At 38.6% G+C, this 14618-nt stretch overlaps 1 protein-coding gene across 11 annotated transcripts in view; it reads left to right on the top strand.

The window, feature by feature from the left end:
• Nucleotides 1–14618, top strand: part of LOC310922121 (protein diaphanous homolog 2-like) — a gene marked incomplete at its 5' end in the record, with an annotated part of 248534 nt that overhangs the window by 41497 nt on the left and 192419 nt on the right. For all 11 annotated transcript variants that reach the window (XM_083882510.1, XM_083882509.1, XM_083882507.1 and 8 more), the window contains one exon: nucleotides 2544–2658. In XM_083882510.1, the coding sequence (XP_083738636.1) occupies nucleotides 2544–2658 (115 nt within the window). The remainder of the gene's footprint in view (nucleotides 1–2543; nucleotides 2659–14618) is intronic.

Here is a 14618-nt window from a genome sequence, read left to right on the forward strand (position 1 = left end):
TCTGCATAAAAGGATAAGTGATAACTTTCCTTTGTTGTGGGAGCAGGAATTAAGCATCTTGGGGAGAAATGGCTGGATAAGGGATAGCATTGCAGGATTTTTGTAACTGTAGTGATTTATTAAAAAACTATGGATATTGATCTAATACCAATATCCAACTATGACGGACAAAGACTCTCTAACAGTTTAAAGTTAGAAAGTGTATGTTTATTACGACGCTGGGCAGCGTGCGGGATAGCTCCCAGAAACACACGCGCAATTTACAGATCATCACAGGGTCTTTTATGTACAGGAGTATTGAATACCCAAAACACAAATGCATATTCATAACTCTGGTACATCCCATTCCCCGCTTTGTATGGTAATTAGCCCAAAAAGCCATCAAGCATGCGTAGTTTGTTCTTTGAAATGGGTCGGTGGTCTTTTCTATAGGGTGGGGTCCCAAAATGATGAAGTAAGATGGGTCTTCCTCCCTTGACTTTTTAACCTTTAGTGTTCGTGACAGCTAAATCCTGGTTTTTCCAGGACTGTTTGATTTATGATTGTGTTGTATTCATGGGGTCTATTGATTATTCAGGATGCAAAAGCCTAGTTTGACAGCTTCCCTGATTTATCAGTTCCTTCCAAGATTTATCAGTTCTTTCAGTCTGGCTTCTGTTAGCAAAAGGGAAGTCCTAGCTACATTATCTCAGCACTATCTATTTTGACTACAGTCTTTAATTCTTCTAAATCAATGCCTCACATGGGGTCTATTGATTATTCAGGATGCAAAAGCCTAGTTTGACAGCTTCCATGATTTATCAGTTCCTTCAATGATTTATCAGTTCCTTCAGTCTGGCTTGTGTTATCAAAAGGGAAGTCTTAGCTCCCTTACCTCAGCGATATTTATTTTAACTAAAGTCTTTAATTCTTCTAAATCAGTGCTTCAGTAGGACATGGACTACTGTCCTGTAAACAGAGAGAAAAGCAAGCTTTTATTTTATAATACATACTGGTAATTGCAGCCAATTTCACTGTGATCAGTTCCATTGGGGAGTTTATAGGAATAATTTCTAATGTGTCTGTGAGCACTGGCTGTGACAATGGGAAGGAGCTGCAGATGGATGCTTTGCTTAAGTGCTATGGGAATGGTGCCAGAGATCTCCTGCCCATGGAGAAAGTGGAAAGTCTGTTTGATCATCACTTTTAAGGAGCCATCATTTGAGAAATAAAATTCTTACTGTTTAATTTAGCCCCTTTTGCTGTAACTGTCTTTACAGTGGCTTCCTCCCAGGTGTCGCTGGCTTGGCCAGCCCTGGCACCACTGCAACACAGGGGTCTTTGAGCCAGTGAAGCAGAGTCACTACTAAGGCGCGGATGGATTGAGAGATGGTACCCTCCGTGAAGGCAGCAACTGAGGTTTATTCCACCTCAGGGCCGAGGCTCTGAGTAACAGGGAGACAGAGAGATGGAGAGACCTCGAACACCTGAACGTTACAGTTTTTAAAGGAGGGGAAGGAACACGTGGGACGGCAGAGCATGGGGACCAATGACAGGGATTCAGGGTGCATAATATAACTTGTAGAAGGGGGAAACTCTGACTCTAACCAATCACCCGGGACTCTTCCCAGAAGTTTCCAGACACTGGGAGAGGTCTCTGGTTGACTGGCAGGGCCAGGTGCCATGTAAACAACAAGATTGACAGGTAACAGCTTTATGGTCCTAAGAATAGGGAGAATAAGGGGTAACAGGGCATGAACTATGCAACATTAACACATAACATATCAGCAAAGGATAACCATTAGCACTCATCAACCCACTGCCACATGTCTTGCTCATTAGTCTTGGATTAAGGTAGTTTTTAAAATGTCTTCCCTGGAGCTGCTGCTAAAGCAGGGCTGATAGGTGGAGGGACCAGGGTGTTGCAGGGAAATTGGAGTGAAGCTGACAAAGGCAGTATTGCTGAATTTCACTGCATGTCATCTTGAAGTGAAATAGCCCTTGGCAATTACTTGGTATTTAAACCGACTTATAAACAATAATAATGTGTTCAAAGCTATTGGGGGAATATTTTTTGAAAAGAGAAATAGCAGTTCTGAGTCACACGTGAAAAGTCATCTTTCAGCTTCTGTATTGCAGAGCATTTTCTTTCTTTATTATAGGCAGTAGAGAGCTCATACTGAGTCTCTGCAACGTCCCCATGGACAGTTCATTTCCTGGGAAGTTCTTCCATCCAGTTCTCAGGTAGCAGGGAAGAAGTGCTGAAGAGTTTGGGAACTCTGTAGAAAGGAATCAAGAGAGGGCTAGAACACTTTAAAGGCCAGCTGCTGTTATTAGTTGTGTTTGGAAAACTTGCTGAATGGGAGAAGTACAACCAAGCTCATTTGTGGCCAGAGGGCAGCTCCAGCTCATGGTGTTTGTGCAGGAAGCAGTAGGGAGAGAACATCCCAGAACGGGGTTAAACTTCATTCAGCCCAGTTCTCACAGAAGTTCTGTAGTGTTAGTCTTAACTTGGCTGTTGAAAACCCTCCTTATTGACTCTGGTGATGCTGTTTTCCTTTCAGATTGAGCCTCAAGAAATAGGAGAAAACAGCTTTTGGGTAAAAGCTGAAGAAGATAAATTCGAAGACCCGGAGCTGTTTGCAAAATTGGCACTTACCTTTGGAACCCAAATGAAAGGTACATTCTTACTTGACTCTTTATTGTGCTTTTATTAAGTTTAAAACTGTTCAATGGCAGTTTCTTTTATGCTTTGTGCAATACCATGGAATTAATATCATGGCTTTATAGCCGGAAGATGATTTAAAACATATTAAGCATAACAGTCTATTACAAAAATTACTCCTCCTTCACTTTACAGCATGAGAGGAGGAACGTTTTTGCAATAATACCTTTTAAAAGTGCACTGTATATTGCAGACAGATATGAGTTTTCTTCTAATGAAATTATAATTAAATTTAAATTCTGATCCTAAAACCATGTTTATTTGCATTATTATTCTTAGCTGAGAATTTCTGGAATAAGAACAGCAGGTTTTACTCATACAGTATTAAAAAAGATGAACTCAGAAAGGGCTCTCAGAGGACTCTAATGAACTATTTCTTGAGTAGTTTCCTTGAATTATTTCTGAATGTGTTTTTTTTCTGTGTTCTTTTGAAACCTCTTCCAAGAGTTGGTCATGGCTGTTTTTCATAAGATAGATTCATATTCTTTTCAGTAGTTAGCAAATTTATGCCATTAGAATTCTCCTTTTGCAGCACACCTTGGAATCACTTTCTGGTCTAAATGTTCAGCTGTTCCATGCAGTAATTCAAAAGCATCCTTTGCAGTAATTTAACATTCTTTTCCATGCCCAAGCTGGATTGACTCTTGGTTCTTAGCACTGCAGGGAGGGTAAAATGATGTGGAATTGGTCGCTTCTTTTGGTGTGACAGGAAGACCTTTAAGGGAAAGAATGCCCAGCAGCAGATGACAGAATGGCAAGAGCCCCTTCTTAATGAAAAGGACAAGCTTCTGCTTTGAGTTGAATTCTTTCATCAGAAATCTGAGGAAATGTTTTGGAATTCCTGAAAAGCTTCTTCATTAAAAATGCCAAAAAAACCCTCTTGAATTTTTGACATAGCTGACAGTTTCCAATGAGAAGAAATTCTTGTTGACATAGTTGCACAGTTGTAAAACTAGGAACAACAGAAACTGCTCAAATAGCTTAGTGTACTGATAGCCTTGCAGATATTTTTCCTTGTGTAGTTCAGTTAATGGTTGTAGAAAATAAGATGCCATAGCAAAGGATGCACATTAAAAATGCTTCTGCATAATATTCAGGATATGAAAACCTTACTTGGCTGCTGCAGAAAGGCAGAGTTGTCTGTCTGAGTTCATGGGTTTTTTTAAACTTGAAAACCTGGAAGTCAAAAAGACTCAGAGCATTTAGTTGCAGCGCAGACCCAAAGAATTGCATGCCAGAAGCAACTTTTTTCCTGCCATCTGCAAAGAGAAACATGGAATGGTGTTCACCTTTCATTCTCCCCTTTTGCCTTAAGCAGCTCAATAATGTCCCAAATACTTATTTCAGGTATCATCTGGGATCAGATTTCTCTCTTGCTTTAGTCCTATTTCATGAGGTGGTCTCCAAGTACGTTATAGGAGAGTGATAGAAAGTCAAATAGAAATGCATGTGATATTCTCTCAAGAGCACAGTCAGCATGTAAAATAAACACAGGGATGACTGGAAGCAAACTGATAATTGCCAAAAGCAGTTGTGATGACTTAGTATTTACTGTCTTGTATTCTGTGGAATTTTGGAATGCCAGTGGGAATGGTAACTGAAGTAAAAGAAATGGTAGTGTAGACATTTATTAAAAATTTGTGATTTTGTGTAAGTTGCAGCACTGAAATTTGATTAAACCTCTGAATTCTATTAATGATTCTTTGGTACAATGAGAAAAACACTTGGTGAATTTTTCTCATTTAACATAGTTTTGTTTTAGGATACTCCCCAAATTACTTATGTTGGCTGTCACTAAGCTGTGAGCTGCCTTGCTGTTTGAGTGCTGTTTTAGAGGAATGCAGCCGGAGCTGAAGGGAAGTGGTACTTTTGGGGAAAAATATTGTTATGAAGCTTGTGAAAAACAAGGTTCACTTTTTGGTAAATTTTAAAAAACTATGTTTAATAAAATAATTAAGACAATTAGGAGATAAAAAAACCCAAGTACGGCCGGCCGGGTGACTTGGCATTCAGCCAAGTCCACACTTTGCTTTCTCAAAGACACTCGTTAAATACCCTTCCTGTTATATCGATATATGAATATTCATAAAATTCCATAAACTAATTTCCATATTCCAGGAACTGTTTTGCATGGCCCCTCCTTGGGTCCGCCTTTTTAGAGCATGCGTGTTTCGTGGCTGTGTCCTTTTTATCGTGTCCAGCTTGGGCCTTGGTCCATGCTTTCTTCAGGTGGTAGATGCTGATAGTTGGTGTATCAATAGCAGGGTCCTCTTTACATGTTCGCTGAATGTTATCCTGACCAAACAGACAGTTTAAGCATATTACATCAGTTATTACCACTATACCTAATTTTCTAAAAGCAGAAATAAAAAACTTATATTCTATATCCTTACCACAACATTATTCACTATATAGCACACATCTTGCGAAAAACCAACTTTGTATAAAATATATATAACAAGCTGAACATTAATTTTTGCTTGCTATATTATTAATCCAATGTGAATATATATCTCAGGAAACCTGGGCTACTGCTTTTTAATGCAGTTGGGGGTGTGTATGATTTAATTCTGTAGAATGACCTAAAACTCCCAACAACTGAAATTAACAGTTTAAAATATTAGCGTTCTTGTCAAGAACCTACTTAAATCTTTGAAATCATTTAAGCAGGATGTGTTATGTCAAGCGCTCTTTTACCAAACTTTGCTTTTGTCCCTTAACTGATATGAAATTTTCTCTCTGGCCACCAGCAGCACTGTCATGTCTTCAGTGCTTGGTGGAATATTGTGGACCCAATATTTTCTGAGCAGAGAATTGCTAGCTCTTCCCAAGGGAAACTTTTCAACAGTTTTCTTTTTCCCAAAACAGCCTTGTGTAAACAATATTCCTTTCCCATAACAACAGGTGTTGTTTGTTATTTCTGTTACTTAGCCAATGGGAGAGGTGTCAGTCCTATGGACCAATAATGTGCCTTCTTAGCGAAGCATGTTATAAAAGGGCTGAATGAATTGTAAATAAAGCCTTCTGATTTCTACTGCCTTCTGACTGGCGTCAAGCATCTTTATTTCATGTCCTATTGCAACAGAATACGATGTCAGAAAGCTCCTATTTAGTTGATGGAATGTTAAATCCATGTAGAATTGAATGCTGACGTGTCTCCTAACAGGTGCAGGTAAAGGCTGCACTGTTGTGACACATCCCATACTCAGGCCTGTGACAATAATCAGTGCTGGGCCTGCTGCTATCAAAATCATTTCTCGATGTTTAATTGATGGTCTAATTGCAAAACACTGCAAAGCAAGCTAATGCCTTCTCCCTAAAAAGGATCATGTTAATTTCTGGATCTTGTAATTTAGGTTGTGTATTTTGCCAGTCAAGAATGATAGTAGTGCTCAGAAGAAATTAATTATGTGTACAGTAGGTCTGTAAAGATAGTAATTAGTACATAATAGTCTATAACTACTGGCATTATTCCAATACAGAATTTGTTATCCATCCAACTTGCCTCAAGGGAAAACTTCTCAATCAGAGTTCTATTGCTTTACAATTAGACTTTTAAAATACAATTCAGCAATCATTTTCATATGTTTTCAAAATGAAGTAAAGTCTTAATAGTTGAGTTGTATTTTTTCACATTATGGGAATTTGAGTGGGAAGAGACAAGACAAAAAAAAAATTTCCATGTAAGCTGCAATTGAACAAAACATGAACTAAGTGTTCAGGTTTTGATTTTTATATGTATAATATATAGAATATGTATATAATAATGTATATAAATAATATATAATAGGTTAGTGCACCATTAAACTTGAAGGAAAACTTTGCATTCATTTGCATTTGAGACTTGTAAATACAAGGAGCAGCAATGAGTACTTTTAAAAAATGGCTTTGAATTTGCTATGCTGAGAAGCCCAGATCTAATTCATCAGAGAACTTCAACATTTGCAAGTTTTCAGTGGATTCAGCTGTGGCCAGATTTCCTTTAAGACAGCTGTATTTGTAGGTGTGAGGCAGCAAGACTCAGTTTAATGCAGAAATCTCAGGTGTTAAGCACTGCTATGTTGCACTAGCTCAGCTACCTATGCTGCTTTGTCAACAGAAAAAGGAAGAAAAACCTCTGAACTCATCCTGAATTTGCTTCAGTATTGCAAACTGCAGGTGGCTCCCTTGGTCTGCTGATTATTCAGGCTGTGTTTGTTCAATTCCTTTCCCTCCTCAGCCTCTCCTTTGCAGCAGGATGGGAATCCAAAACAGAGGAGGATCAGCTTTGCAGTGTAGGGTCACCCAGTGCTGTGTGGCAGAGGAATTTCATTTCCTTGGATTGAACACATAGGTCATCAGTCTTCATATCTGTTTCACACAGAAGTGCAGCAGATTGGTTTGTTTTCATCTTTGGATGTATTTGAAATTGTTGTTTTTTGGCAACAGAATAAATTCAAGTACCATAAAGGAGTGAGTTGTTAGTTAACTATTTTTCACTTTCCTTTTCCACTGGATGTATCCAATAGGTAAACTCTCAAACTCAAGAGTGAAAAAAGCTTTGCATGGTTTAAATAAACTGCTGCCTGAAATTATTATCTAGCATAGAATTATATATGTATATCTCTGTATTTTGATGTATTTTATATATTTTTTAAATTCTTAAATGATCTTAGAGTTATTTTAGAGTCCAAATCTTATTTCAAGAGCATCAGGACCCATTTCATTCATCATGGGACAAAAGGATTGAAATGAGCATAGTGTTCAGAAGGGTCTAAAAGAAAGCAGAAGTTCCAATTAGGAGGTAAAGATTGTAAATATAAGTTCTTAATATTTTATTTCAAACAGCATTTTAATGCCCTCACCTTTCAGTAACTTAATTTCTATGTCAAAGGTAGTTTGTGATATGGAGTCACTAAGAAAGCAATTTATTTTGAAAATACATACTGCGTAAAATACATCCTGTTGGTGTGATCTACTAATTCTAGTTTTGATCATGTGACAGTAAATGAAGAATATCCCAGATTAAAAAATAAAATCTATTTGGGCTATTTTCAGAAATTAGGCTCAGTGTCAGTTGTGCTATTTTCGTTTATTGTCTTCTTTTCCTGTAAAATCTTATATAAATACCACTTTCAGAATGCTCATGCTTTAGGGTCGCACAGAGGTAGGAATTTCATTGCAGTCTCAAGCTGTGGCACACTTGGGTTGTGTCTCTTGAGACTCCGCTTTTAAAAGCTTTGTGGTAGATTCATAAGGGGGGAAAAATCAAGAGGGATGGGTGTGATGGTTTTGTTTGTAACCAGGCAGAAACACCAATTCACGTAATGGTTTCACGTTCACCTGTCTCTGTTGGTCAAATTTAGTGTAGTGGTTTGAGTGTCTTTTCTGCTGTGATATTATGAGATAGGATTAGGAGAAAAGCAATCAGGCCCAACTTGAAGGTTACAAAGATAGATTTATTAACACACACTAAAAGAAGAAAATGAGAATCAAAATAAAACTTTCAAAACACTTTTTCTCCTCCCCCACTAGTGTTCACTTTCTTACAAACAACATAAAGAGACAAAACCTGTGACTTTCAGTCAGTTTCACAATTTAAAAATAATCTTTCATCAGTTCTTTAGGAGAGGAGTCTCTCTTGGAACTTCCATGGAATTTCCCCACTGACAACATAGAACAGTTATCTTGTGAGTCTTAACTCTCACAAAAACAGCTGCCCAGGAAACCTGTTTCTGTGAAGTCCCTCCCATTAGCAGCTTTCCCAACACTGCATATGGGTCATGTCTGCTTATTTTAGGGTACCATTTAAGGATGCCTCTTCTAGTATAAAACAAAGGTCCTCTTCTTCTATTTCCAAAAATCATCTTCATCTTGAGGAACAGAGGCTTCCCTTTTCCCTGGGAGCAAAGGGCTACACATCACTTTATCTTCCTCTGTTCAGAGTTCTCCATTAAATCTGTAATATCAATCCACAACTATAACTAGATCTCTGCATCCCCCTAACAGCATTCATATGTTACTGGGAAAATTAGTCCATTCTCCATGGTTTCACAAGAGAAGTCCAGCCAGAATGAGGCAACTCCTCACTCCTTTCTCCCAATTAGTCTTTCACTCTCTCTTCATCTGGCTTCTGTCTCATGCTGTGTCTTCTCTAGATTTCACTCTGTCCTTTTCTTTTTTTACTCAAAAGGAGGATTAGAGTTTTAAAAGCTTCATCTGTACCAGGAAAGAGCTAACATTCTCGCCCGGGCCAGGAGATGGTCATGTGATCTCTGCCGGGCAGCAGCCTCTAGGATTTTCAAAAGCCAAGGGGAGGGGGGGAAGAGAACTTCACCATGAGGGATCTCAGAGTGGCCTGGCTGGTAGATGCCTCCTGTCCCCCCTGCCTCGGTGACCATCGGGGTGGGCCTGACCCAACAGGGCCGTAGATGTTATCAGGGGCCCGGCAGGCATCGGGCATCTCCCCCGGCTCGGCTAGCTCGGGGTAGGCTTTAAAATTAGCTGATGTTAAGGTGTAGCCTCACCCTCCCCTGCCAGCTGCTGGCTGGTGGGGGGCCCGAGGCACGGTCAGGCCAGGGCTGGCTTCCCCCCCACAGGGAGGAGTGGCAGGCCCAGCTGGCCTGGGCCGCTCCATGGAGCCCTGGGGACCAGCCGGAAGGGAAAAGGGAAGTTTCCCAGGATCCTCTGATATTTAACCTTGTGTGTTCACAGAGACTTATAATTCCTTTATTGACTATAGTAGCTATCACTTTCAAAACCAGTCACTAATTGGTTTAACTATAACTTCCTGAAAAAATCAATTCCCTAATGTCAAACTACCACAATGGGTCAGAGAGATGCAATTTTCCTATCTCCAGTTTGTTATTCCTGGAGCTTGCTTTCTTTACATCTGCAGCAGAGTTAGTATTTTTTCAGAGCATTGTTGTTCCATAAGAGGGTTCTGATAGAGAAGTTTGGATGTTATCTTAATCAGTATTACATAAAGAATTGCAATAATTGCACCTTCAGAAAATTGAATACCAACAGCCTTTGTGCAAATTAAATTGTGTGTAGATTAAGAGACAGGTGGGAAATAGTTTGAGGACTGGGCTATTTGAAGGCTGCTATCATTATTCATGGATTGATTGGAGGTACAGCATAATGTATTCCACACAGTTCTTGTAGAAATGGAGTCCATTTTCAGAATCAGCATTCTGTCTGTTCTGAATCCAGGTCAGATGCTCTAATGTGGAGGCCATTCTTTCAGTTTTAGTTTAATTGGCAGTTCTAAACCCTTTGGGAACATCACTGGGACAGGTGAGAGTTCCCTGCTGGAGACTTGAGGAGCAAGGATCTGAAATAAGGAATCCTGCTGGTTACTGAGTGACTGGAGTAGTTCTGCAGGTGCAAACTGATTATCAACCTGCCTTTTCAGTGCCACATGGCAAACTGAGACTGGAGAGACTCGTGTGTGTGTGCCTGCTGCAAGGCCATCTTTTGGTTAAGAAATCTCTGGCACTGAAAAACTTGTGAAAAATATTAGTAACAAAGCCCTTGCTGCTCAGATTTTCTGCAGGTTTCAATTAGTAATTTTGTTAGAAAGCTTCAGCAGAAGAATTTAAAGAGAATTTAAATGGAATTGGAGTGGGGACAGGCACGTGTTGTCTAAAAAAAACTCTTCTGTATATTTACATCAATGTTGTGATAGAGTTGTCTTAGTTATAATGTGATATATTTTAGATGACTGCTTACAGAATTCATGTATTAATTTGTTATACCTGAACCCTCAGAATATGAGAATGAAAATCTTGAAGAGGAAAGATGGAAGAGCAGTTGTGAATATAAAAAAGCCAGGGGAAGGTGAACTCCCAAAGGCATTGGGTTTCTCCTACAAAGGAAGTTGGTTTAGTGGGTTTTTTCCAGCATTTAAGGTGTTGGAGGTTCCCATTAGAGAAGTGTAAGAATCACTGCTGGTGACACACAAATGTTCAATACCCACACATTTCAGAAGTCTGGAATTCCAGCCCACTGTGTGATACCTCTGGTAGTAGTTAGTACCTTCTGTACCTCCTCCATGCCTTGTTTTTCTAAGGAGCTGGAGCTTTTGCATGTATGAGCTTGCTAAAATCCAGCAGGGGAAGAAAGGCAGGTCTGCATTCCCAACTGTCTGATTGACGCTTGGTGATGCAGTGCTCAAATAAAGCCCAGCACATTTAACGAGGAGCTGAGGACAGAGACACATGTACTGACACTGCAGAGACAGGGATTGTGTACAAAGACTAATTAGCATGAAATATGAATACATTTGTGAAGTAGTCTTGATCTATAATGCTCTTACAGAGAGTGTTTATTCTATGAATTTGAAAAAGAAATTCAGAAGTTGAATTAAAAAAATTCTGTGTTGAGCTGCAAAAAGAAATGGGGTTTGTTTGTTTTTAACCAAATAGAAATCTATATTCGTGGACAAAAAACCCCTTCTGTATGAATAAATAAAGAGATTAGACTGGGAGGAATGCTTTCTCTAATGTCAAAACAGAAAGAATAACCTGCAAAAGGTGCTCCTCTTCAAGTATGCAACTGCATTTTTCATGGAAATTTAGGTTAGATAAAAAATCTAAAAATCTATTTAATATGAATCTAGTTACTTTCAACGTGAAAGTGCTCAAGGCCAGGTTGGATGGAGCTCTAAGCAGCCCTAGTGGAAGGTGTCTCTGCCTATGGCAGGGGTTGGAACAAGATGATCTTTAAGGTCCCTTCTAACCCAAACCATTCTGTGATGATATGATGAAATCATTCTATGGATTTGACAGCAATCCTTTCTTCAATGAACTGTTAAGATTATCCACTGTAGCAATTTTCCTCAAGTGTGGCTTCTTTTTCACATGCAAGAATTGATATCTGGAAATGTACATAAAATGCACTGATGATGAGTTGGTGGTCAATTGCTTGGCAATTCTAGGTCTGTGTTCAGTAGTTCAGTGCAGAATGGTTTTAAAACAATTCCTTTTGCCTTCCGAGGTGTTTGTAGCTGTAGATACATTTTCTGGCAACTTCCTCAGTGTTGGTAAAGGAAACTCCAGCTGAGAGTTCCAGTGCAGGTTCTTCAGCTGAGCATTGGCTGGGAATTTGAGACCCAAGTGAAGTAGGGGAAGAATAAAAAAGTCTAGAGGAAAGCATGGAGAGCAGACCAGCTGCTTACCAGGACAGTTGGTGCTGACTATTAAATAGATTATGCGCCAATATTTCACTCTCCTGAAAACTTGCAGCAGAGTTCTAGGAATAACAATGTATTTGCTTAAATAAATAAAACCCTACTGTAAACAAAGCCTTTGTTATAAGCAAAATTTATGACCTTACTTGTGAAATAGTTCTTTCAAGGCTATATTAAAGAATTGTCCCCTGCATCTTTCAGCAGAACCACGGTTAGCACATCCTACACTTCCTCCTAAATCTACTTTCTATCAAAAGAAATATAATGTGGATTTTTTTTTTTTTTTTACCACAAAAGTATAAACTGACAAAATGTGTCTGATTCATGGCCTGATTCCAGTTTCTCACACTGCTGACCTGCAGTGATTCTGTGTTTGTAGACAAATGATGCCCTCTCCATGGGTTTTATGTGCAAAACTCAAGTCAAAAGAATAAATACATGTTAATATATATAAAATGTCTGCTGCTTGATGTACACAGAATTGATTAAACAGAAATACTTCTCAGCTTCCACCAGTTGATGTTTTTTCTAAGCCAGAGGCCACATCTTTACATGTAGTAAAGTCTTCATTGTGTTTTGTCTTCAGTGAACTCAGGTTCTTTCAGCATTTATAACCTGTGCCATTGCACTTGTCTATATTTCAAACAGATGTGTTGTTTTGCAGAATTTTAACCCTGCTGCTTCTGGTCGTCTTGGTTTGCTGCCTCCTTTTCCTCTCATTGAAAGTCTCATTAATAGCTAATTTATATTTATTTATCTGTGTTTTCAAAGACTGCCCAGAGGGGCAGACCCAAATTGTGCATGATCCACAGAAGACACAGTAAAACATCCATCTGGCCATCACCCAAAAAATATCAGTGGCTCCACCCCATTTACTGAGCGACACTCACAGATGTGGCTGTCACCAAATGTCTGCCTTGCTGTTTGGTTTTCAGAGTGACATTTAGAATGCTTGAAACCTTCCAGTGTCCCAGGATATTGAAACTATTGGGGTGAAGTGAACTTGTTCAAGTGATCATTGGTCAGAGTGATGGGGAGAATGGGCAATGCATCTTCCTTGTGCTAGTGTGGGGCCTCTTCCAAGGCAGCCACTGCCCTCTGATGTGGCTGCTTAAACCCAAGGAATTCTGCTCCAAGGGGTGCAGGAGCCATGACACAACATTTGTGTTGACATGTGGTTAGGTTGAAAGGGCTGCTTTGTGAAGCTTCCATTTAACTCATTAGATTTATTTGATACCATCCACCACAAAGCCAGTTTAAACATTCATTTATGGAGGACTAATTTCCCAACATTTTATCCTTATTTCTATTGATCAACTATCAAAGCTGTGCTTACCAGTCAACCTCATGGGGCACTGACTTTTACTATTGAAATTAATGGAATCTGCTAAGACAGATAATTTCCAAATTATTTTTAATATGATCCTTTTACCCTGTGAAGTTCTGCTTTGGTCCTGATGCTTATAAAAGTTTCTTTTTGAGTTCTCTGGGTTTAATATAACAATAAATACTAGCCAATCTCAATTTTCTTTTTTTACTCTAACTAGGAGAATAGAATTCTTTTAACTAAACAAAATCAAATTTCTTGTGTACTAAGTCAATGGAAATGTAACATTGTATATTTGATTGTAGGGCAGAGTGTATAACCAGGATGGGCTATATTGCACTAAAAAGTCAAGCAATTTGGAATTCAGTATGTCTAAGTATTTTGCATGCATGTTTATTTAAAATCTTGGTGATAGAGAAATACTTTAAAAAGGAAGAGAATAGTAAAATGTCTGTTTGGACATGGTATTTTACTTAGTGTTTCAATATTTAGTCAGGATTGATAAATGTCAGATATCACAGTGATAAAAGAAGTCAGTTTATCATTTAATTTTTTCTAACATTTTAGTGTGTTCCAATAAACACCAATATCTAATTAACTTGACTGTATAAAAGGATTTTTGAATCTTGGGATCTTTCTAAATTATGAGACTAAGTTCCTTTGGGAAATGTGACTCCTATAAGGGTGTTTGTTTGTGAAGGTGAGCCTTTTATGGGCTTCATCAAGGGGAAGAGTAGGTGAACAAATAATTTAAATGATATCTATTTATTAGTCTTCTCATAGTAATAAAAGAAAATGAGTTTGTTAGAATCTTGGTAAAATATGACAGCATTTTAATGTCTTCTTTTTCTCTAAGTCTTGATATTTTTTTTTTTACTTTTGAAAATTGTATGGATAAGAAACACATCAGAATCTGGGAAATAATTACAGCTGTCCTGACTCAGTTTGGTGGTGATGGTGGCCTGATGTCTGAGGAAAAAATATTATGGGGCCATGTGACTGTTTAAATTAGAAATGCTATTATGGGCAGCATTTTATTGACATAGGCAAACATCTTCTCTCCTAAAGTGAGCGGACCCTTAAAATAATGAGAAGTTGGACAGGAGCAAACACAGATCCAGCCAATGTGGCTAATGCTACATTCTCCATTTATTTTGTCTAAAATGGCAGGTTATATACACTTTGATATAGTTTACATATACAGTTACATTCTCATTGGCATACAGCACAGGGAAAAATGCAAACAAACATTGTTTTACTTTTCCTTAAGGTGGCTAAGGTGTTCGCACTAATAACTATACTTATTAACCTCTAGAAAACCCAGTATCCCTCATTAACACCTTAACATCTAATTTTAACTGCACCACAAGCCTCACAGACTAATTTCTAACTGCGCCACAGCCTTCACAGGCCTC

This window comes from Zosterops lateralis (genome assembly GCF_965231275.1).
Source record: "Zosterops lateralis genome assembly, chromosome: W".
Classification (NCBI taxonomy): Eukaryota; Metazoa; Chordata; class Aves; order Passeriformes; family Zosteropidae; genus Zosterops; species Zosterops lateralis.